This window comes from Perca flavescens, chromosome 18 (assembly GCF_004354835.1).
Source record: "Perca flavescens isolate YP-PL-M2 chromosome 18, PFLA_1.0, whole genome shotgun sequence".
In the NCBI taxonomy this organism is placed as follows: Eukaryota; Metazoa; Chordata; class Actinopteri; order Perciformes; family Percidae; genus Perca; species Perca flavescens.
The window spans coordinates 26,051,277-26,074,613 of record NC_041348.1 but is presented as its reverse complement, the minus strand read 5'-3'; the positions used below and the strand labels follow the sequence as shown (position 1 = coordinate 26,074,613).

General features: G+C 38.6%; 5 protein-coding genes across 11 annotated transcripts in view; 4 read left to right on the top strand and 1 right to left on the bottom strand.

Moving 5' to 3' along the window:
• tbc1d32 (TBC1 domain family, member 32) overlaps positions 1 to 3,756 on the bottom strand; it is a 76,573-nt gene extending 72,817 nt beyond the window's left edge. For 5 of the 6 annotated variants that reach the window (XM_028604740.1, XM_028604742.1, XM_028604744.1 and 2 more), the window contains exons 1-4: positions 2,913 to 3,001; positions 1,875 to 2,043; positions 1,578 to 1,742; positions 344 to 521 (exon numbers count right to left, since the gene is read on the bottom strand). In XM_028604740.1, coding sequence (XP_028460541.1) covers positions 344 to 521; positions 1,578 to 1,742; positions 1,875 to 2,029 — 498 coding nt within the window. In that variant the 5' untranslated portion in view covers positions 2,030 to 2,043; positions 2,913 to 3,001. Of the gene's footprint in view, positions 1 to 343; positions 522 to 1,577; positions 1,743 to 1,874; positions 2,044 to 2,912; positions 3,002 to 3,618 lie in introns of those variants that run through there. The other variant, XM_028604741.1, reaches the window with a different exon arrangement.
• Positions 3,323 to 8,630, top strand: hsdl1 (hydroxysteroid dehydrogenase like 1). The gene is given in 6 exon segments (XM_028604746.1): positions 3,323 to 3,775; positions 4,697 to 5,139; positions 6,008 to 6,045; positions 6,047 to 6,086; positions 6,929 to 7,084; positions 7,198 to 8,630. Coding segments are annotated over 6 exon segments (969 nt in total). The 5' UTR covers positions 3,323 to 3,555; the 3' UTR covers positions 7,270 to 8,630.
• A 1,579-nt stretch (positions 8,631 to 10,209) lies between these two features.
• On the top strand, positions 10,210 to 13,763 carry gja11 (gap junction protein, alpha 11). The gene is made up of 4 exons (XM_028605000.1): positions 10,210 to 10,370; positions 11,421 to 11,573; positions 11,828 to 12,013; positions 13,074 to 13,763. Exons 2-4 carry the CDS (start codon positions 11,445 to 11,447, stop codon positions 13,680 to 13,682), a joined length of 924 nt encoding a protein of 307 aa, XP_028460801.1. The 5' UTR covers positions 10,210 to 10,370; positions 11,421 to 11,444; the 3' UTR covers positions 13,683 to 13,763.
• Positions 13,764 to 16,757: 2,994 nt separating this feature from the next.
• On the top strand, positions 16,758 to 17,585 carry gja13.1 (gap junction protein alpha 13.1). Its single transcript, XM_028605556.1, has one exon. It carries the CDS (start codon positions 16,758 to 16,760, stop codon positions 17,583 to 17,585), a length of 828 nt encoding a protein of 275 aa, XP_028461357.1.
• A 1,890-nt stretch (positions 17,586 to 19,475) lies between these two features.
• On the top strand, positions 19,476 to 23,337 carry LOC114573251 (gap junction Cx32.2 protein-like). 2 transcript variants are annotated; one of them, XM_028605301.1, is made up of 3 exons: positions 19,476 to 19,504; positions 21,479 to 21,617; positions 22,234 to 23,337. In XM_028605301.1, exons 2-3 carry the CDS (start codon positions 21,489 to 21,491, stop codon positions 22,885 to 22,887), a joined length of 783 nt encoding a protein of 260 aa, XP_028461102.1. In that variant the 5' UTR covers positions 19,476 to 19,504; positions 21,479 to 21,488; the 3' UTR covers positions 22,888 to 23,337. The 2 variants fall into 2 exon arrangements, with proteins under 2 accessions (XP_028461102.1, XP_028461101.1); XM_028605300.1 differs by lacking the exon at positions 19,476 to 19,504 and having other exon boundaries at positions 21,452 to 21,617.

The window sequence follows — 23,337 nt, the reverse complement described above, 5'->3', positions numbered from 1 at the left end:
AGACAGGTCATTATTATCCATCATAAAAAAAGAGTTCTCATTTTCTGATAGTGCGTGGCACCATCAGACATCAGACAAGGTTGACAATCAATCCCAAAGTGTTTAGGGTACATTGGGTGGATCTACCGTAGGCTTTGCACTACGGTCAGTCTTCCTTGGAAAGGAACAAACTTCCCAAACAATTGTGACCAGTGCCATCCAGAGACTGGAGCTAAGATCTTTGCAATCTTGGCACTTTATGAGAGTCATCAAAAAAAATAATCTAAAAACTATAGATAAAGGTAATAAATGAATATGATTTAACAATGTATTGCCACCAGAGTGCATTTACTGTATCTTTAACCTGATTGAAGGAGGAGTCACTGTCAGAACAGTTGTCAATGTACTGGCTGTTGGACTGATTGTGCTGCTTCTCTCGATGCATCTCCTCCTTCCTCATCTGGTCCTCCTCAAATTTGTTGATTAAAGACTCCACCACTATGGTCATTGTGTTTTTCAAGGTCTGCATCATCTGCTGGTACCTGTCACAAAGAGAGAAAGTTCTTCACTGCATTATTAGTATCACTTTATGAAAGAATTGTTTAGCTAAACACATGCCATAAAAGCTGCTCTGTTTTATCTACTGTGCAAGAGTTTGAAGTGTTTGAGAATTCAGCAAAGGTTTTGTTTTGTGATTCCAAAAACAATAAGCCCTCAAAAACAGATAACCACTGTAACACTGCAACTTTGTAATTTTAACTTTAGGGCATTTCAGTTTACTAATTTGGAAAAAGCAACAACATTCTTATTTTTTCCAGAAAATAAAATACTGGTGTCAGTGACATCAGAAAACATCAGATACTGTAGCTTCTAGTCAAAGAATATCTAGCAGTAGAAAACCTACACAGTTTTATACTTGAAAATCCAACTTCAACAACAGCTCAGTTGCATTTTATTTTAGTAAGAAATTGGGATTCTCTCTCTCTCGCTATTGAGCAGGGATCTTCAACAGGGGGTCCGGGATCCCTAGAGGGTCCTCAGAGTCAATGCAGGGGAGCCTCCAAAATACTGTTTATTTTTGAAAGTTTTTTTTTTTTTTTATTAAAACATCTTAACATGAATCCAACATATTATTAGCAAATATAAATCCCGACTGCTTACTGGCCTATAGGTAAGGTAGTCACTAAGGCCATCCACAGATACAGTTAATCCTAAGGAGTCACTGTGCCACATTTATGTGTAACATTAAAACATGATTTATAAAATAATGCCAACAATTATCAGGCTATGTTAATAGATTAGTATTCTATGCAAAAAAAGGTATATATATATATATATATATAAATAAAGGCTTTAGGCCGCACTACACGTTATTGTAAGCCCAGTTTAATATGCAACTTCATTTTATACAATATATGCAGTAAGGGGTCCCTGCTCCATCTCTCTTTCAGGTTAGGGGTCCTTGGCCTAAAAAACATTGAAGACCATTGCTCTAGAGAGTTGCATATAGGTTACAAGGATAATAAGGGAGCATAATCAACATATTCAATCAGAAATGGTCTTTACTAGAAAAACAAGCTCAGAGGAGCTACACTTACTCAGCTGAGTCTCTGGTCCTCTGGGTGACAGCGTGGATCAAGGTGTCGTGACCTGAGCCTATTGCGTGTTGTCCATCTCTTCTGGTCAAGTTCTTGGTCTCTTCTTCCACCACAGTACCCAGCGAACTCTCCACGTACTGACGGAGATACTTGACAAACTCATAACTGAAAGGAGAGCAATGACAGAGTCAGACCGACTGTATATATACACTGTACATCAAATCAAAACACACAAAAAAATACTTTTAACCAGACCTTTAAAGTTGACTCTATACTATCAGAGTCTGGTGGCCTTACTTGTGGAAGTTCTTGTCAGTCTCCTCCAGGTGAAGGAGGATCTCTTCAGCACATTCGGTCGACGGAGCATCAGAGAACTTGTCGTTGATGCTTCTAAGAAGCTGCTTGAGCAGGGACTGCAACTCCGCTTCATCTTCAGCTGACAACTGAGACATCTCTACCGCTGGACCTTAAGATGGGACGGAATAGAGTGATAGGTTGTCTAAGCTTAAAATGTGCAACTTTTTTTGGCAGTAAGGGGCCAGTTCACGGTGTAGCGCTACCCAGGCTTTGACAAAAGAATGTGCATTTGAGTTTCCTTACAGCCATAACTAACTCTGACCCACTTATCACTTCAACAAAACATAGGCCCACAATCTCAACGACAAAGAAAACAAGACAGGAAGAAAAAACAAAAACACACACTTAGCTACCCCACATATAAAACAAACAAGCTCAACCTTAGTATCTTCATATCTGATCTTCTAAATGAAATATGGTAAATATAAACACACATACACATTTATGATACATCATGATATATTCATGAAAATATTGGTTGAGCTCTATCATATTTTACCCTTTAACAACTGAAACTTCAGCAACACGATCAGGACCTTTAGATTTTAAACACTTTAATATGTCCTAAATGTTCTAGCTATGCATTGCATTGCATATCAGTTTGGAAGCTCAGCACAGGTGAGTTTTGCCAGTTAATCACCAACAGGTGTGATGATTGGCTACCACAGTGGCTCAACAGTGGAACCAACGCATCGTATTTCACGAGGAACGGTATACACTCAATAATTCAAATACAAATCTAACAACAACAATTATTTGATCTATGCTGTATACCCAAACTGACTTTTTACGTAAGAGCTTGACGCTGCTAAAGTTAGCTAGCTAAATGCCCTGTTAACACAGCTAACGTTAGCTAAAGGCAAAACTGCCCAATTTGAACTGAAACCGCAGCTGAGAAAAAAACAAAGACCTCCACCTTGCACAAACCAACCACCCAAATAGATAGACATCGTATGCATTATATTTTAAACCGGTCACCTTGTTTTCAGACTTGTAAAAGCTTTTCATACAAGTAGCATATTGGGAACACTAGCCAGCGAGTGCTGCGTCTCTATGGAAACGTCCACTTAGCGTTAACTGCAGTGCATTGTGGGATGAAAGAAACTACACACTGCTTTATTGAGCGTCGGAAATTTGGGTTTCACATGTAAAATACACGATGAGAATAGCTAAAGTGGAACAAAGAAAAGACAACACATCACTCCTGAGGCAGATCGTAAACCATCTGCCTCGACTGGGAAGCATACAAGATGAAAAATAAAGATGACTGCATCAAAATACAACCAGTAAGTTACCAGTGTGAATACAGTGTAAAGTATTACTCTTGAGTGTGACACTTGTTCTTCGGGTTTTCTCATGTGGCCTTGAATGCAGCCCCAAACGCAATGTTTTGATCCTTCTTCTACGCAACGTTAACCTACAGGAGACATCGCTGCCTGCTGAAACTACTGTCAAACCGCCTAGCTTTATTATAAATGTACTATGTGGTAACAGCGACACGTTTAATTCCCACACCTGACTTACCAGTTAACGTTACGTTTAGAAATCACAACATTAAGCTTTTAAAGCTTACTAAGCTTTAGTTAGCAGCAAGCTAGCATCAGCATCATTTGTGACGACTATGGCGGCAGTTGACAGCTTTCAGTTTTTGTATAGAGAAGTTTCTCGGTCATGCAGTCCTTACTTGGAAACCCTGGCCCTGGTCGGTGCTCTTTACACGGCCAGAAGGGCAATAATACTGCTGAGAGACTGCTGCGCGTTGCTCAGGGTGCATTTCCTGCCAAGAATGATCCCGAGTAAGAAGCTGACCCAAATATTTGGTGACTGGGCTGTCGTTTATGGTAAGTAGGATGCAGCAGGTGATCACAGCAGAAGAGTGCGTCATGCTGTAGGCTACATATGTGTGACAGAGAGGAGAGTCAGTTCCATGCATTTTATGTTAGTGACTTCCCATCTTTCAGTGAGATTTGGGCATCAAATCACCATTATTTATCACCAAAAACTGGTTACATCTTCTCAAATTTCACAATTTGCTGCTTTCCTTTGTTTGACATCACTTTAAATCAATATATTTGGGTATTCAACTGTTGGTAGCACAACACAAGAAATCTGACATGTCATCCTGGGCTTTGAGACACTGAAAGAAGACATGTTTTACTTTGTAGATAAAATGATTAATCAAGACCTAAATCAAGTCAATAATTGACAGATTAATCTGGTTGCAACCCTCAATATAACAAACTTCAATCAGATTTAGGTGTTACACCGACTTAATAACGTAGCTAGGATGGCTAACTAGGTCCTCAAATAATCATACCTTTCATTATTTTTTGATTAACCTGTCCGTCTCTTATAGTTTTGTTTAATCAAGTATTCACGGTGAATAAAATTTGGCAAAATAGTGAAAATGCCAGGGATGACATTTGTAAATTGTTTTAATCACCCAACAGTCCAAAACCCAAAGATATTCCTTTTACAATGATATAAAACAGAGAAAAGCAGCACGTTTATTTTACTTTTGAGAAGCTAGAACCAGCTAATGTTTGGCATTTGTTCCTGATAAATAATAGATATATGAACTCATCAAAATTGGTAATTTCTTGGCGATCGACTAATCAGCTTAATATTTTTTAGTAACAAAGTAAACTTTGTCTAATGTTTTTGAGGTCACACTGATGTTACTGTGTGGTAGCTCTCTGTTGTATATCCTCATTTCTTCCTATCGTGACTTCCATTGATAATATTGTCCTCTCTCCTGTCAGGTGCAGCAGAGCCTGTGGCCAAAGCCTATGCAGAGGAGCTGGCCAGACATGGTATCAGCATTATCTTTGTCACAAAGGACCACACCTCCGTTAGAGACACCGCTGCATCCCTCTCCCATAGCTACGGAGTGGAAACGGTTGTCATCCTAGCTGACTTCTCTTTGGACCCGGCAGCCAGCAAGTCCATCGAAGAAGCCATGAGGGGTAAAGATATCGGCTTCCTAGTGAACTGTGTGGAGTCTTTGTCTCCCCCTCAGAGCCTGATTGAAATGCCTGAGCAGGCTCTGTTGAATTTTGTGAATAAGAACGTTGCGGTCGCTACTCTGATGACCCGGTTGGTGCTGCCAGGGATGCTGGAGCGCAGCAGAGGAGCTGTGGTCAATATATCATCGGGGGCTTGCACCAGACCCCTACCTGGAAGAGTGACCCTCACCGCCTCCGCTGTGAGACAAAACACTGATGATATCACATCTGTACCCTCCTATATATATTTTCCACAGCAGACTTTATGTTTTGCCATAGTATGAAAAGGATATTTGTAAAAGGGTTAGGGTTAGTAGTTAATTATAAATAAAAAATATTCCAAAAAGGTCTAATAACGCTAGCATTTTCAAGCAGAGAAAACTAAGTTAAATCAACTAAAATTTAAAGTGCTCATATTATGCTCATTTTCAAGTTCATAATTGTATTTAGAGGTTATATCAGAATAGGTTTACATGTCTTATATTTAAAAAACACCATATTTTTGTTGTACTGCACATTGCTGCAGCTCCGCTTTTCAGCCTGTGTGTTGAGCTCTCTGTTTTAGCTACAGAGTGAGGCATCTCACTTCTGTTCCTATCTTTGTTGGGAGTCGCACATGCACAGTACCTAGGTAAGGACTACTAGCCAGTCAGAAGCAGAGTATGAAGGAGTGCCACACTAGCAGCTAGGCGAGCATTATTACGTGTGTTACAAAGTGAAGTAAAGGCTGGACTACAATAGAGCTGTTTGGAGCAGTTTGTGAACAGTGTTTTTTTGTTGGAGATGGTTAGTACCTTTGGGGTGGACTTTGGGCTTTTTCACTTTGTAAACCTATAACTTACACAAAAAAGATACATAACACAATAAAGGAAAGGGAAAAAGCCAAAAAGCATAATATGAGCACTTTAAGGCGAATATGTCAGGGCTAACATACCCACAAGCAAGACTGCATCTCTTCTACTAGCTGTCTTTCTTTCTTCTTCTGCCCACTAAGTAAAAAGATAATCACAATCACATTTTTCCATCCTGACTATAATCCTCTTTCCCTTTCTTTTCCTGACATTTCAGGGCTACCTGGATCATTTCTCAAGAGCTCTTCACCTTGAGCGGCAAAGGGATCTTTGTCCAAAGTCTGATTCCTTTCCAGGTAGATGCTTGACATGACCATTAACAAGTAGGGCTGTGTGGTAGACTTAAATCCATTTTTACTGCACCAAAATGTGTCAAACACTGAAAGCTGGCATCAAATTTCGATCGTGTCAGATTCATGATCTTGTTTACTTATTCTGTGATTAGTTAGTTTCCGGTTTTAATCAAAATGTTGACAATTTTAGACCTTTTAATTATATAAAAATGATATAATTTATTGTTAACATTTGAGAATTTTGGCTTCTTTTGTTAAGTGAAAATAAGGGTTTGTATATTTATATTCCTCATGGTAAGGTATTGAAAATTGCTTTGGAGTAGAAAATATTCACATTTAAAGGTGCTCTCTAAGCGATGTTGGGTCACGGCACTTCTTGTTGACGTTCGGTTCGGTTCGGTTATTGGCTGGAACGCTGAAAGACTGTTATGTTGTATGGTGCAGGTTGGCACAGTTTGTTTTTGGTGGCGTTTGTGGAGCCTAGGCTGTCTACAGAGGCCGCATTTTTTACAGTGTGTTCAGGGGACAGGCAGCTAGCGGATAGTGAGGACATGTTTGCTGTATGTGACAAAAAAATGTTGTAGCCTAAAAAAATGTGTGACATCGCTTAGAGCACCTTTAAGAACCTTTTATTTTTACTTCTTTTTTTTATATAAAGAATGACCCAAACCCAATAATCGATTCAGCTTTGTAGCTCTAGTCATTATTGAAACTCAGGTATTGTATCAGAACAGGTTTTTTGTGAAGCACATATTATGAAATGTGCTCTATAATTAAAGGTCATTATTTTTAAACCCCTGTATATCAGTGCTTTAAATACAGAATGTGTGTGTTTGTGTAACCAGATAGCCTCAAGTGAGCAACAACCATCATCATCATCATCGACACCATTATCCAGACAGGGCTGGTTCGTACCAAAGCCAGAGGTTTATGCCCGCCATGCCATCTCCACCCTGGGCGTCTCTAATAGGACCACTGGCTACTGGCCTCACACACTGCAGGTCAGCACAACAAAAGTCATAATTCCAGTTTGTAATTGGCATACTCTCAGACTATCAAACCTAAAATACATTTCTGTGTGATGATCTGTTTCTCTCTGCTGTTTTCTTCACAGTACGGACTGATAAAATGTATTCCAGAATGGATCTGGGTTCTTGGCTCACGTGTGCTAATCAGTTCAAGCTAAGAGCTCACCTCTCCACCCTTCACTAAAGACTTAACCCAGTTACTGGATCTTCTTGTTCCTGGAGTCATGTAGAGTTTTAGTTTCTTGTGCCATTGGTTTAAATTTGGTAAACTCTCAGGCTCTGTTAAGGTTGGTAGTTAAAGAGATTTACATACTTCTGTATTACTATATGGTCTGACCAATCTGTAATGTCCTAAATTATCTATAGAAAGCAGACAACCGTGGCCGGGTTGGCTCGGTTGGTAGAGCGGGCGCACATATATCTCTCCCCTTTTCGTATCTAGCTGTCCTGTCCATTAGAGGTGGAAATGCCCCAAAAAATGATCTTTAAAAATAATTAAAAAAAGAAAGCAGACAACCTAATGATACATGTCGAAATGGTGGCCAGACGTGAGGTTGGAATCTGAGTTTGACTTTTAGTTAGTATTGTAAACTCGTTGATTAGCATTGGAGCATAATAATCTTACATCATTTGGTTTGGCGCCTGAAATAAAGTGGATAAATCCATTTTATTCCTATGGTTTTAACACTTTAAACTGTCGGATAAGAATGTTTTTCAAATCAGTGTACCACCAACATGAATCATAAAGGCATGGTTCATTGAATATAAAACTGAATGCAAAATTACTTTATTTTTCTATTTATTTAAAAAAAGTTGCACACTGAAATAATTTTGTTCTGTAAAACGGAGCTCAGTATAGAAGCGCAGGTGAGATCAAAAGCCTCACCTCAAATGTTAAGATTAAAAAAACAAACAAGAAAGCACTCTGTAACCATAAAAGAAACATTCATAATCCTCATAATAACATGAAATTAATTTTTGATCTCCAAGAATTCTTTGCATCTGCTTTAACCTGTATCCTGTGTAATCTAATGCTATCCAAATGGGTTTGTTATGTATGCTCTGATGTTCACTGTGCTTTATAAAAAAGTGTTTGCTGACTTTTGACTTTCCAGTCCTTTTGGTTGTACCACTTTTTACCAGCACTGACCATGCTTACAGTAAGCATTGTGTGTGTGTGTGTGTGTGTGTGTGTGTGTGTGTGTGTGTGTGTGTGTGATAGCTTTAAGTGTCACTGCTCAGAGTACAACATTCAAGCATCACTGGGAGTGAATTTGAAATGCGATTAAGAGTGAGATTGTGATGGGTTTTTTTTGTTGAGAAACTATATTTAAGCTACATTTAGTATGTGTAGGTATTTCTTTTTAAAAATGTATTTATTTTAAGAAATGTGAACAGATTCAGATATATTGTGTTGAGTGGTTGCTTACACATACAGTACAGTATATACCAGTGTTAACCTAAATATGATGTGTGTCATCAGAGTACAACAAAAACAATAAATCTCATTCTCCCTTCCCTTACTGTCCTTTCTTTTATTTTAATGAATGTTAGTGCCAAAATGTCTGTCTTTGAAGATTAGTCCATTATCTGACTGGGAGTTGTTTCATGTATATGAAATGTTGACTGATCTATTCGCTGAAGGCCAGAAACGCTCTGTTTTTCTCATAAAACATCAGAATGGTGTGAATCATTTACGTGAACAGACACCATGCCGCCTGCCAGAGTTTACCTTGTGACCCCCTTCAGATCAGCCAGGTCACCGACTGTAAACCTGATAAACACATGAGGTGTGCAGCCAGGGGCGTAGCACAAAATTCTGGGCCCTGTGCGGTTCAATATCCACTAAGTAGGCAAGGAGAGGATTTAAAAGTTTAAAAAGTATTTATTTAAGAAAAATAATAAGAGCATAAACGTGTACACGGGTCCGAGTTGAGCAGGCACACAGGCTTCTCTCATCAGACTGAATTGTCTGGCTTATACATGAATTCATATATCAGTCTCTAAGAGCATTTTGATTTGTTTATTAAAAGTTGGAGGAGTACCGTGGTTTAGACTTAGCCTCCCCTGGTAGTATCCTTTTCTCATTTTGCATGACTAAGCTGTCACAGTGCTCTTCCACTAAACACACTAAACACACAATACTATTCAACTATAATTTGTATCCTCATAATGCATTGCCAGCTTGACTGATTATTTTTATTTTTTACAGCCCTGTAGAAAGGCTTTATGGGCCCCTCCCTGCATCCACAGCTATTCATTCTAGCATCTTTTTGGGCCCTCCTCACACGAGGGCCCTGAGTACATGGTCTCATTTCCACCCCCAGTCCGACACCCCTGGGTGCAGTCTGCCCTAAATCCACATGGTGGGCTGATTTAGGAGCATTTAAACACAAAACCACAATCTCACAAGACTGATTTCTTCCAGAGGCATTTAGTAAATGTCTACATGGAATAGGTAAAGTAGTGAAGGTATTCACAAGGTCAAAGAAAATACTCACGTTAATATAAAAATAGAAAAAGAAAAAGAAAAATATGGTAACACAGTTGAAAACAAACGTTTATATATACATCATTTTCAAACAAATTGTAAAGCTGTGCTATAAAAATAGGGAGGATCGAGGAAAGAAAGTAAAATAAAAAAAATAAAAATAAAAAGTAGCAAAAAGCTGCAGGGCAGGATGGCATGGTGACACCTAAGCTACAGGATCGCCACATAAAAATAAATTTTGAGTTAGTTCAGAAGAATTTTTTTTTGCAGCAGCTGCAGTACTTTACTGGGGGGATGAGATGCCATTCTTCCAAATAATATTCCCTCATTTGGTGTTGCTATGGTGGTGAAGTGTACTGCCTATAACCCAAAATATCCCAATGGTGTTCATTTACAGTACAGTTGCGATCTGGTGATTGTAAAGACAACAGAATCAGAATCGCATCATTTTCATACTCATCAATCCTTTTAGTAAGTCTAGAAGCAGCTGCATTTGTTTCTCCACTAATTTTTACAGGTTTTCCCTTTAATTTGTCAACTTTTTGCAGATAATAATTGCAAATCACGTGTTTAAATGTGGCCTGTCACCTCCTAATTTCTGCCTTTACCAGCCGCTCAGATTCAGTGTTGGGACTGGAGGTTTGTTGTTGTGGTTAGGATGGTGTCCTTCTAGATAAGACGCAAAAGGAACAATGAAAGGACAGCTTCTTCACTTTCTCTTTTTGTCGTCCTCCTGAGACATAGCTCTCTTCATCTACCTTTTTTCTGGTAAGTTCATTTTTTTTTAACTAATATATCTGTTCTCTCTGATTTTACCTTGTCAAAAAGCGTAACTGATAATGTACTGGAAAAAAATGGACTGGAAAAAAAATGTAGATTTTTGGATTTATTTTGGAATATGTTGGTGTTACATACTACTGTATGTAATATTTGTACCATGTACAATTTGAAAAAAAGATGAATATGCACGACATTTGTACATTTGACATAATGAGAAGCTCCAAAAGTGGAGCTGGGTAGTAGATATAGCCGCCGTAAGAAGTTACATCCTCAAACTTTTGTTTGAGAAAATAATAAAAAAAAAACGTGACTGTGACCATCTGAAGTCTATATAATTAAACTCTTTACAGCTACCAAACAGTCAAACTGTGTAATTTCATATTAGAATGCTTTTCAAAATATTATTTTGATTACATCAACAGACATTAACAAAAAAAACAATAAAACTTAAGGGGAAAAAGCCTTAAACCATCAAATATCAATATATTCAGAATACATGATTCACTAGGTAAAAGAAACTGTAAATAGAAAGAAAAATGTATGATTAGACTATAGACGTAGCAACCTTACTTATGCAGGCAGGTCGATCTGTATTTGTTAGTGGTTGAGCTCACATTCTTTGAAATAAGATTTGCGATGGTTGGTATTAACCAAGGTTACGGTCTTGGTTTCCAGCAGATAAGTATGTTTTGGAGACTCGGAATCAGCAGCTGTGGCTTCTATTAGTAAACTCACAAGCCTGCGAGAAATGATAAAATTCGGCCTTGTGAGAGAGTCTGCCTGTTCTGACTTTTACACCTACAATGATTTCTGTTTCACCTTTTGTATAACTGCAAATAACAGCTCCAATCAAAGGGTGTTACCCCAATTGCTAATGATATAAAACCAGAATACAATTCTGTTTACAAAATGATCTCTTTTGGACAACATAGTATATATATATATATATATTTTTTTTTTTTTTCATGATGGTTCATTTCACAGATTATCTGTCTGTGAATCATAATGGATCATTTTCCCATTCATCTCCACACACAGAAAGCAACACAACTGGCGACTTCAATGGGTGAATGGGATCTGCTGGGCCGCCTGCTGCATAAAGTGCAGAGCAACTCCACGGTGATCGGCAAGGTCTGGCTCACAGTGCTCTTTGTTTTCCGCATCATGGTCCTGCGCGCCGGCGCTGAGAAGGTCTGGTCATATGTTTACCATTTCAAAACACACTTCACAGGGAGCCCAGGAATAGCCAACAATGTAGGGATTGGGAATGTCTTAAAACTCTGATTGTGTGGTGAGAAAGAAGTGCTTAATAAGCACTTTATTTTTATGAATATTTTGAGGTACAGGGCAGTAAACATTGTCCCTACTACACTTTAAACAGTCTGAAGTTTTGTAGTATTATGTTATCATCTCTTCTACCATCTCTTTCCTCTAATCTTGTCTAGGTGTGGGGCGATGAGCAGTCCAACTTTGTCTGCAACACTCAGCAGCCCGGCTGTGAGAACGTCTGCTACGACCTCGCCTTCCCCATCTCTCATATTCGCTTTTGGGTCCTTCAGATTATTGCTGTGGCAACTCCGAAGCTGCTATACCTTGGTCACGTCCTTCACGTGATCCACATTGAGAAGAAGGTGTGTTCGCTGCAGTGGGTGTAGTACGATAGCGTTTCGGGTTAATGCTTGATTTGACAGGTATGCCACACCTGTAGTGGCAGAAGCTTGGGCCAGTAATGTAAAAGTGTAGTGTCACTCGTAGTGCCAACATCACAAAGAAGTATCACAAACTCTGCTAACGAATTTAGTTTATTTTAACTCACATTGTTACTGTACGGTTAAGTCTAAGCGAGCCTCTCTCATCAACCCCCTTGGGCCCCGATCAGACAGAGCGATGCCAGATGCCCCTTTTTGTTATTCTTGCTAGGCAACCACCAGATCACCTGTCCTTAGCCAACCGTTACTTTTTTGCTGTGAAGTTAAATGACGTTGGGCGCTTTTTCGTTTTGTCAACTCGAGGCGTTCAGTCCGCTCCTTCAATTAACGCGAGGCACCTAAAGCAGAAATAAGCACCACTCCAGAAAACGCTGTTTGTCTGATTGGCCTTAGGCAGCAGTTTCCCCTCGTGGCAAATTAATGATTAATGTAGCTTTAAATCGATACTTATCTTTCTTTTCAGCACCTAAAACTTACTTCTTGTGGGCTTTAAAGGTAGTTTGGTTATCAAAAAACATACAGACAGTGGATGTAGCTGCTCGACGCCAGTTGGTTTCAAAGAATCCCAATGATCAGAAGTTTTCATGGTAGAAATAAATCACCGATTCCATAAAAACTTCTAAAACTACTTTTCCAGCATAATCAACTTATCTGCTGATCCCCATATGCTTTTATATTAAGCTCAAATGTTTGCCAAAATCTGTCTAAAAACACAACTTCCAGCGCTTCCAAGTTTCCAGGAGAAAGATAGCACGACACGCAGTAAGTGTTTAGGAATATTTTGACCTAACTGTTTGGAACTAAGTGAGTGTATCTCTATCTCAGAAATCCCTGAACTTCACACTGCTGAACACAAGGTTGCATCCATCTTGCTTCCTTCACCTAATTATTTTCAATACATCTGCACTGCCTCTAAATCTGTATGCCTTTTTCAGATTACTCTAACTTTTCTAACCCTGTTTCCTTGTTCTTCCAATCCAAGTTGAAGGAAAGAATAAAGAAGTATGCTGATTTTAATGACCAGACCAGTCTCTTCCTAAGGAGGGCCTACAAAGTTCCCAAGTACACCAAGAGCACTGGCAAGATCCATATCCGTGGCCGTCTCCTTCGCAGTTATGCCCTCCATCTTGTGGCCAAGATTGCCCTGGAAGTTTTGTTCATCGTGGGTCAGTACTTTCTTTACGGCTTCACCCTCCAGACCAGCTACGTCTGCGAGCGCGTGCCTTGCCCTCACAAGGTGGACTGCTTCCTGTCCAGGCCTACAGAGAAGTCCGTCATTATCTGGTTCATGCTGGTGGCGGCGATTCTCTCCCTCGCCCTCAGCCTGTTTGAGCTGGTCTACCTGTGTGTTAAAGCTGTGAAGGAGTGCATGACGAGGAGGCAGGACTACACCGTGACCCCTGTGACACCCCCACTTTCGGAAAGGAAAGCTTTCAAAAGCGGCGATGAGATGATCCAAAATTGTGTCAACCTGGAGCTAGAGCTCCATGGACAAAAGTTAGTGGCGAACGGGGCCATAGGCGGGGTCAGCGAGGCTGCTAAGAATGTATCGTCTGAGGGCAACAACATGGGGGAGGAGGTCCACATCTGACTCATGGAGGCAGTGACGTGGTTTTTATGTGTCCAATTCTATTGAGTTTCAGGGTTTGTGTTCTTTTCTTTGGGGAGAAGGGGGGGGAGTAAATAAAGATGAAGGGATGGGGAGTAGCCAGCTTCTGTAAACAGCACTCAGTCACATACGAAATGTTGCTTAAAATAACTTTTGTGACATAATACAAAAATAACAAACCATATTTTCTTGCAGTTGACAGAGCTGTCATTTGTCACATTGTAGATTATTTTTTGATGGATTTTGCTAAGGGTACTTTCTTTGAGACAACATTGTAACAATTCTGATTCAATAAACCTCTCATATATATATACACTAATCTGTGTCTGAATGGTTTTTCTATTGAGAACAGCCTCATCCATCCAAACCTCTGCATTTTATTAATCTATCATACTGTATATAGGGTTGAGCTACAAATACCAAAATGCATACATAGCATTTAGTTAATTGTGTGCTGAAAGACAGCAGTTTTGCTCTTTGTAATCATTGTTAGGCCACTGAGAATATGTGAAACAGCAGAATGTATTAAATTAAATATTTTGTTCCTTTTTAAACATAGGCCACCTGCAAAGAATTTAATCCACAAAGCAAATTTGTTCATCAAAAAAGTAACAAGTAAAGCAAATAGACATGTCTGGTATTTCTATTATTCAGACTGTTTTCAAAGAAATAGTTTTAAACTAAGCCATTTTGGGAAATCCACCTAGCATGGACTGTTAATTACATAATTGTCTAATTGTCAATTCTTTTACATAATCGCAGTTTCTTTGTTAAACCACATTTAATTGCTAACATTTTCTAAGGTCTTAAGGCAGGGGTGTCAAACTCAACTTCCCTAAGGGCCACACTAGAAAATGAGAATCACATCAAGGGCCAGATATATAGTTTATTGCTTTTATGTCATGGGAAAAGTAAAGTACAGTTTGGTCGACAAAAATGACGAAGAAGATGCCAAAAACGTTTGGAAAAAGTGTCAAAAATGTAAAAAAAAAATGTTGTGAAAAGGGACAAAAAGTATTTGGGCCAAAATATATTGTGAACCTAAATGTATATAGGGCCGGATCAAAATTAGTATGGGGCCGGATTTGAGTTTGACACGTGGGTCTTAAGGCGTATGACTGGTAATTGTTGATTTTGTTTAGATACACCAAATTGTAATTATTACATTAAGTTATTTTATGATAATAAAGAGCCGTTGTTTACTTCATAGGCTGTGTACAGTATTTGTGTTATTGCATTATCTGGGTCACATAACAGGGATATATAACCAAAAGATGTACCTTAGGATTCATTCACAACTTTAATTTGTTTAAAAAAGTAATAAATACATATTTATTTTTGAATTTGATTGAAAGAGACAATTATATTGTTTATCGCAATTATTTTGGAGACAATTAATTGTGAAACAAAATACGGAATTGTTACAGCTCTAAGCATAGCTCTGTCCAAAGGTAACAAAATTAGCCAACCAGCACATCTAAAGCTCAATGAGTTACTGGTTATATTTTAGTTGGTTAACCACAGTACAAAAACAGTGTTCCATAGTCCAGATGTGCTTTTAGTGTGGCTCACTGTGTGTGTGTGCTGCACTATTTCTTAACATCTATCAGCAAAAAAAGTATTTCACTATATGTTGAACTATTCCTTTATGCATTTTATAGGTATTACTCCTACTTTTAGTCAGAACAATGACATATGACATTTAAATAAAACTGGTCCTTTATTTTGAGACTGACTGTCAAAATGGGTAATTTGGGATTTTTGGATGCAATGCTCACATTTTGTTGACATTGCCTCAAAATGAAGTAGGTAGAGGGTACATTCTGTTTTTACCAACAAACTTTATTTATGACAAAGTCAATGAAGTCCTTCAGTGTGACTATATTAATTGGCTCCAGAAGATATACCTTAACTATTTACAACTATGCTGTATCACTCATAACCCCAGTTAAGTCAAATACATGCAGAATATTTAAATATGTGCAGCAGTTTTATTTACCCTTGTTTTAGTTGTTGATACACTCTTTTTATTCGGGTTTTGTTTATTTTCAAACATCCAAGGCCATGAACACCTGTCAATTATTACACTTGTCTTGTCTTTCATCAACTTTTTCCATTCTCGTTTGCTGACGGGTACAACGTGACAGTTAAAGCCAGATGCGTGTTGTGCAATGTGCCCAGATGCTTCCCCAGCACAAAACTCCAAGGTCCAACTTCAGAGCGAGCGAGTGATCGGTCCCCGCCACAGGCAGTCCTTTCTGCCCAGGTCAGCAGGTAAGATGCAACGATTATTGTTCTCTGCTACAGTTAACTAATCATTTAACACAATATACATATTTTGTGAGCTAATAATTGTAAAGAACACTATACAAAATGGAAATGTAGTAGTATTTTTTACTGTAAGAAAAAGGTGGCTTATTATTTATTTTTTTTATGTTTATGACATCGTATTCTCTGTAGCAGAATTAATATGATTTACATATAACTAATAATAGCATCAGATTGCTTTTCATGTTTTACCATCAAGCTTTGCCACAAGACACATTTTTTAAGTTTTTTGTACAAAGGTCATTATAACAGTCTTGATGTACGCTTTTTAAAGTTACATTTACACAGGAAAAGCACATTTCAGTTTTTCTCTTCTATCTTAGTTTGATGTCTGTACCAGCCTACTATGACTGATTGGTTTAATGCCACTGAGTCTTCCGTTCTTCCGTTCCACATTCTCAGTAATGATTATTTTAGGAAAATATTGCCAAAGTGGCTCAGGGTTTATGAGGCTCTGATATTGTCTTACTTCTCAAGTAGCCAGGTTCAAGAATATAACTTTTTTTTAAATATAAATTAAAAAGAACAATGAGCACCTTTCTTCCAGCAGCAGTATATTGATTGAATACTAAGTTGTGGTTAATGTTTCAGTTAATAACGCGTGTTGCAGGATCACTGCAAATTAAATTGAAAGTTTGTTTAATTTGTCAGCTAAGTAATTAATTTGTCAGTCAAGTATTTCCTTTTATCCGTTTGTCACAGATCAGTAACTGAACACCACCTATAAAGATGGGAGATTTTGGGTTTCTGTCAGGCTTGCTGGACAAGGTCCAGTCCCACTCCACAGTTATTGGGAAGATCTGGATGAGCGTCCTCTTTCTGTTCCGGATCATGGTTTTGGGAGCAGGTGCTGAGAGCGTCTGGGGCGACGAGCAGTCGGGTTTCATCTGTAACACTCAGCAACCTGGTTGTGAGAACGTCTGCTACGACTGGACCTTCCCTATCTCGCACATTCGCTTCTGGGTCCTCCAGATCATCTTCGTCTCCACGCCAACGCTGGTCTACCTGGGCCATGCCGTGCACGTCCTCCACCAGGAGAACAAGATGAGGGAGCAGCTGTCGAGCCCCGGCGGGGCCCGCAAAATGCCCAAATACACGGACGAAAATGGAAAAGTGAAGATCAAGGGGAACCTGCTGGGGAGTTACCTGACCCAGCTCATAGTCAAGATCATCATCGAGGCTGCCTTCATAATCGGCCAGTACTACCTGTACGGCTTCATCATGGTCCCCATGTTCCCCTGCTCTGAGGCGCCCTGTCCCTTCACTGTGGAGTGCTACATGTCCCGACCCACAGAGAAGACCATCTTTATCATCTTTATGCTGGTGGTGGCCTGCGTCTCTCTGTTTCTTAACTTCATCGAGGTGTTCTACCTGATTTGTACCAGGGTGAGATGTGGGTCCAGGGCTCGCACTTACAAGGCTAGTGCCCAAAACACTGCCAGTTTGTTAGATGCCAAGTTGCAGAACAAGATCAACATAGAGCTAGAGAACAGCAAGAGTCTCGGTGGAAGCCTGGATGGGGCCAAAGAGGAGAAACGACCACTGAGTGGTCATTAAAAAAACCACTGCTCTGATCATTATAATGTATTAAATGCTCGTTTCAGAATTCTTCCCTGTGGTTCCTTGTTCAGATACATCTAAGAGACTGAAGTAAAGAGTTCTTACAATATGGTGTAAAAATCATGACAGAACATCAAGGAGAAGCTTCGTCAGTGTAGTTAAGTCATATTCTTGCTGAGAAAAGTCTGTATAGATTGGCATGTTTTTAGGGCCACATTGTTGGAATTTTACATATATTTTGTATTTTTTAACTGAAAATCTAATGGAAAGCGTGCAATATTGATAATGTATTTATGTTCTTCAGTACTCTATCTTAATCTATTAAGTGAGCAGAGTTTTGTCTATGACCAGTTTTTGAATGTGTCCTGTAATACTGCCATGTTCATTATCCAGGACTTCAAGTGATTTGCTCACTGAATGTTGATGATTGTGGTGAAATGTTTGTTTCTACTTTGGTAGAGGCATTTTTATGTGCTTAATTGTTTTAATAAATGATTAAAGTTGGATAAAAACAATGTTTCATGACTATATTAATTACTTTAAGCTGACAGGTATATACTTTACACACACTTCGTACACTTCAAAGTCAAACACCTTACTTAAGAGTATGATTTACACTTATTTGGTAACGCTGTAGGGCTGCAACTATGGTTGTTTTCATTACTGATGAATCTACAGAATATGTTCTCAATTTATTGATTAAATGGTTGGTCCATAGAATGTCAGCAAATTGTGAACAATCTCCATCATAGCATGCCAGAGTCAACAGACCACGTTTATTTCACACGTCATCAATGTATCATCAAACACAATCCCACAAGGTACAATGATCATACATGCCCATGGTGACATTTTCAAATCTTTCAAATGTTGCTTGACCAACAGTCCAACACACAAATATATTCAGTTTAATATCACAGAAGGGTAAGAAAACCAGAAGACTGGGGATTTTTTAGTTCTATTTTTGCTTAAAAATTACTTTAATGATTAATTGACTAGCAAAATTGCCCCAATTCATTGTCTGTGAGTCAGTAATTGATTAATCATTGCAATTTTATAATAGTGCTATTTCTGAAGAACAAGGAGTGGTTGATAGGGTGACAGATATGAGCCGCCACCACTGCTTGAAGAATAATTTGAATGAGTTCATATAAGGCTAAAGACATTTAGGCCTACATCAGATGGACAATATGTGTTACATAAAAAGGGGACAAAACACATCAATAAAACCTGCAGGGATCACGAGGATGTGCTCAACATTTTGAAATTCAATAAAAATCCCTACAACAAAAGCATCTTTGTGCAGTTTGTAGTATTAGATTTGCTCTGTTTGTCCAGACATTGTGTAAATTACACAGCCTGAAAAACAACAAAAACCTTCTGTTGACACAGTCTCAATGTGACTGTTCAATCCTCACGTAGTATTCACTGCAGGGTTACTGGATTGCATAAGTAATATGTATAGGTGTTTAGTTATTGTACCCATAGCATTTGGTACCTGAAATTTCATCAAATACAAAATGTAAAAGAGGAGTAGTTTGGGGATTTTTTACCATTTACTGTGTCGGTGTATATAATTTAACTATAAAATAGCATTAATACAAAAATCACACCATGATATTAGTGAATAATGGCATAAAACAGATGAATGAAAAAAATCATGAGCACAAGAATTTGGTTGGACTGCCAATCATTAACCTGTACTATCTTCATGTTCAGCCCAAAATTGTACCCTTGAGATTTATCATTTCCAGATATTGTGTCAACGTGACAGCTCAGTCTGTTGCGCAGTTTCACCTAATCTAAAGTTCAAGGTACCGTGAGCTGGTTTGGTTTGGTTCGCTGGGATCTCTATCTTTCATCTCCAGCTGGTGAGCGGTCTGTTTGTCTGCACAGAAGCCTTTTAAATTCAAAAGGTAGGTGAACAATTACTTTTTATTTTTAAATTGTTGGTCAATTTTGCTGCACAATATACAAAATGTAATTAAATGTTATGGTATTAGTTTTGTAATAATATACACACAACTTCCCCCACAAAAGGTAAATTATGATGGATATGGGAATTTATTATTATGAGTGTGTTCTTACTTTAGTTTATTAAAAGTTGTATTTATCACTTTGGCATAGTATTGTAAGCTAATAGAAGTGTTGAGTATTATGTGTTTTATCTACGTATTCTTGGAGTTCAGAACTTTTAGCAATGCTTAGATATGGCAAATTTTACTTTGACTAGATAAAGCCAAAGATGTGTACTTAGTATACACTAAACACACTAAAGTGCTATTCTAAAAATGATATCTATAGATGCAGGAGTTCAAAGGCACAAACATCTTTGGAATAGAAATTCCTCTACTATCATTACATCTGGACGCATTTAGTGAGATAGCTTGATAGAAGTCTTTGTTATGTAATGGACATTACATTTTCACAAATTATGCTTCCGTTCTCAAAAAATGTATAGCAATTTAATAATTTATTATAACTTAACCAATGGTCTGCCAAAACCTTTGGAAACTATTGTGCAAATAAGTGTGGGTAACTGAGTTTGTCAGTTACTGTCTGTGGCTCAGGCGGTAGAGCGAGTCGTCCTTTAACCAAAAGGTTGATGGTTCAATCCCTTCCTCCGCATGTCAAAGTATCCTTGAGCAAGACACTGAACCCCAAGTTGCTCCTGATAGCAGGCCAGCGCCTTGCATAGCAGCTCCAACACCAGCGTTGTATAAATGTGTGTGTGAATGGGTGAATAAAGGTGCTTTGTTCCGGTAAGGTAAAAAAGTGCTATATAAGTGCTGACCATTTACCATCTACTGCAACTCTGGTTTATTGAGTAGTTGCTATATAAGACTGTTTGAAGTTGTGGGGTTTGCATGTAATTAGTAAGCGCTCATGCTATTCAGTATTATATAACAACTAGGGCTGGGCAAGTTTATTATCGCGTTAACTCATTAATTAATTAACGGCGACAATTATTTTATCGCGCATTAATGCAGTTTATATTATTTCTTTTATTATTGTAAAAGTCTGTTGCTCACAGGCTTTTATTTTGTAAAAGTCTGTTGCTGACTGCTGCCACGCTTCAGGAACCAGAAAAGAAAAGAATTGGCGGATAAACAAACCAACAAACATGGAGAAGGGTACGGAACTTTTACATGGCCATTTTCATTTTAAAGTTCTTCCAGACGGCACAGTAGACAGGACCAAAGTTATTTGTAACCACTGCAAAGTTGAATTTTATTATCACCGGAGTACTTCCAGTCTGAAATATCACCTAAATGCAATACACATCGTTGATACCAGCAAATCGTTCAACGAAACAAACAGTGGTGCGTCGGAAGACTACGTTAGATGCAGTGTGTGGGAGAAGTATAGATAAATAAAGGCAAGAGAAGCTAACAAATGCCATAGCGAAGTGGATAGCTACAGACTGCAGGCCCATTAGTGTTGTGGAGGACGTCGGTCTGAGAAACATTCTGAGAATCGCAACAAATGACGGCAGGTATGAGATTCCCTCAAGACGCACCATCACAAGAAGAATACACGAGTTGTTCGGAAAAGGAGAGGACCGCAAAAGCGACACCTTTACAACGTGCACCCGCTGTTGCTCTCACTGGGGACTAGTGGACATCACTGGATAACCATAATTGCCTCATTCATATGGCAGAACATTTAAAATAAAATTGCGCTATACATATCATGCAATTAATCGCGAGGAAAACTTGTAATTGCTGCCCAGCCCTAATAACAACTAAATTAACAACTAAAAACGTTTCTCCTCTGTCTCCATCCGACTGGAGTCTTCAGTCTGTAGATGCCTGGAATATCATAATTCACTTTAGCGATAGTTTTGAGTAAATTAATTTTTTTTTTTTTTGTATGCTTTTCCTCATCAGATCAGAGACCATGGGAGAGTGGGGTTTTCTGTCCTCTCTACTGGACAAGGTCCAGTCCCACTCCACTGTCATTGGGAAGGTCTGGCTCAGTGTGCTCTTCATCTTCAGGATCATGATCCTTGGAGCTGGAGCAGAGAAGGTCTCGTACTGTTTGTTCATGATTTGTTTTGTGTGGCCTCATACCTAGCTGATGAATCTTTGAATTACCTTTATGAGACGTTAAAAGCTTTAAGGTGAAATAACACCCTCTGGTGGCCAAAGTGGAGGTCCACAGCGCCTGAGCAACATATTTAGCTTGATAATAAATGATCAGGTTTATAACTATAATAAGACCTTTTTGTTGTATTGAAAAACATTTTAGAAGCTATCCCAGCATGCATTGGATGACAGAATATAAATCCTCTCTTTGCTAAATTAGCCTGCTTGCTTGTTAGGAACAAATATCTTATTTTTTCTTTATTTACTTTTGCTATTTATCTATTTCAAAAACTTGAACTTTAACTTAAAATTTTGTACAGCCAGAACACAACAATTTATCTTCAAAATGCCATTTTGTAGATTGCTTGTTTGTTATTTAGGCATTATTAACACAATTCTCCAATGCGCCTCCAAAATAACAACAGTAGTGGATGCTGGAAGATTTGTGCCATAAGCTAAAAAAAAATGGCTCTATGTTAATAAAGATAACTTGGCACTCAGTTCTTTTGTTGTACATATATATATAATTATATTGATTTCTCGTCTGAACATTACAGGTTTGGGGTGATGAACAGTCGAATATGATTTGCAACACCAAACAGCCTGGTTGCAAGAACGTCTGCTATGACCAAGCCTTCCCAATCTCACACATTCGGTTCTGGGTCCTCCAGATTATCTTTGTCTCGACACCAACACTGATCTACCTTGGTCACGTCCTCCACGTTATCCACAGAGAAGATAAGATAAGAGAATATATGAAGACCCACTCTAGGACTGAAAAACTTCCCAAGTACTCTGACGACAAAGGCCATGTCAAGATTAAAGGCGACCTGCTGGGAAACTACATGACCTCCATATTTTTCAGAATCCTTCTGGAGGTAGCGTTCATTGTTGGGCAGTATTATCTGTATGGGTTTGTCATGGTCCCAAGAGTCGTCTGCACCCGAGTCCCATGTCCCTTCACTGTAGAGTGCTACATGTCTCGACCCACAGAAAAGACCATCTTCATCCTCTTCATGCTTGTAGTGTCCTGTATCTCTGTTCTTCTCAACGTAGTAGAGATCTTCTACCTGGCGTGTACTCGGTCATGCAGACGAAAGTCTAAAACAACGGCGGCTACTGCTATTGCCGTTCACCCGCGTTTAAACGGTGACAGTCTGATGAAAAGCGAGAAGCTTAGCCTCTATGACTCCAGCCACAGCACAGCCTGAAGAATCCCATTTAGATCCATTGTGCAAAATGTAAACAGTCACATAGTTAACGAGAAAACTGGAGGGCAAATAAAAATGTGAGTGAAATGAGACCAGTGTGTAAAACTACACTAAGAGTTATTTATTTATGTGTTACTTAAGAATTCCTGAAAATTACACAAATTTGGAGACTATTTATGAATCACAGATTCAAATATTTTAACATGCACAAGAACAATACAATAGCTACTGTATCACTGAAGCAACATTTTACAAATTGTAAAAAAAAAAGTGTGCTTTGTGGATTTATTTGTTTTTTTGCTTTGTGTTTTGTACTTACGACTACATATATTTAACCAATTTCCACTGGCTAAAAGCCATTAAGTAGTGCTCCAAGCTTGGTTTGCTCTAAAGAAGTGTATGAGGGCTGTTAGTGCTACTTTGATTTTCACTTTCTTCTATATTGTTAAA

Coding starts and splice junctions, on each gene's coding strand:
- gja11 (XM_028605000.1), top strand. CDS start 11,445: ATGGGTGAATGGGATCTGCTGGGCCGCCTGCTGCATAAAGTGCAGAGC. Junction 11,574..11,827: donor TGCGCGCCGGCGCTGAGAAG/GTCTGGTCATAT, acceptor AATCTTGTCTAG/GTGTGGGGCGATGAGCAGTC. Junction 12,014..13,073: donor TGATCCACATTGAGAAGAAG/GTGTGTTCGCTG, acceptor TTCCAATCCAAG/TTGAAGGAAAGAATAAAGAA.
- gja13.1 (XM_028605556.1), top strand. CDS start 16,758: ATGGGAGATTTTGGGTTTCTGTCAGGCTTGCTGGACAAGGTCCAGTCC.
- LOC114573251 (XM_028605300.1), top strand. CDS start 21,462: ATGCTTTTCCTCATCAGATCAGAGACCATGGGAGAGTGGGGTTTTCTG. Junction 21,618..22,233: donor TTGGAGCTGGAGCAGAGAAG/GTCTCGTACTGT, acceptor TGAACATTACAG/GTTTGGGGTGATGAACAGTC.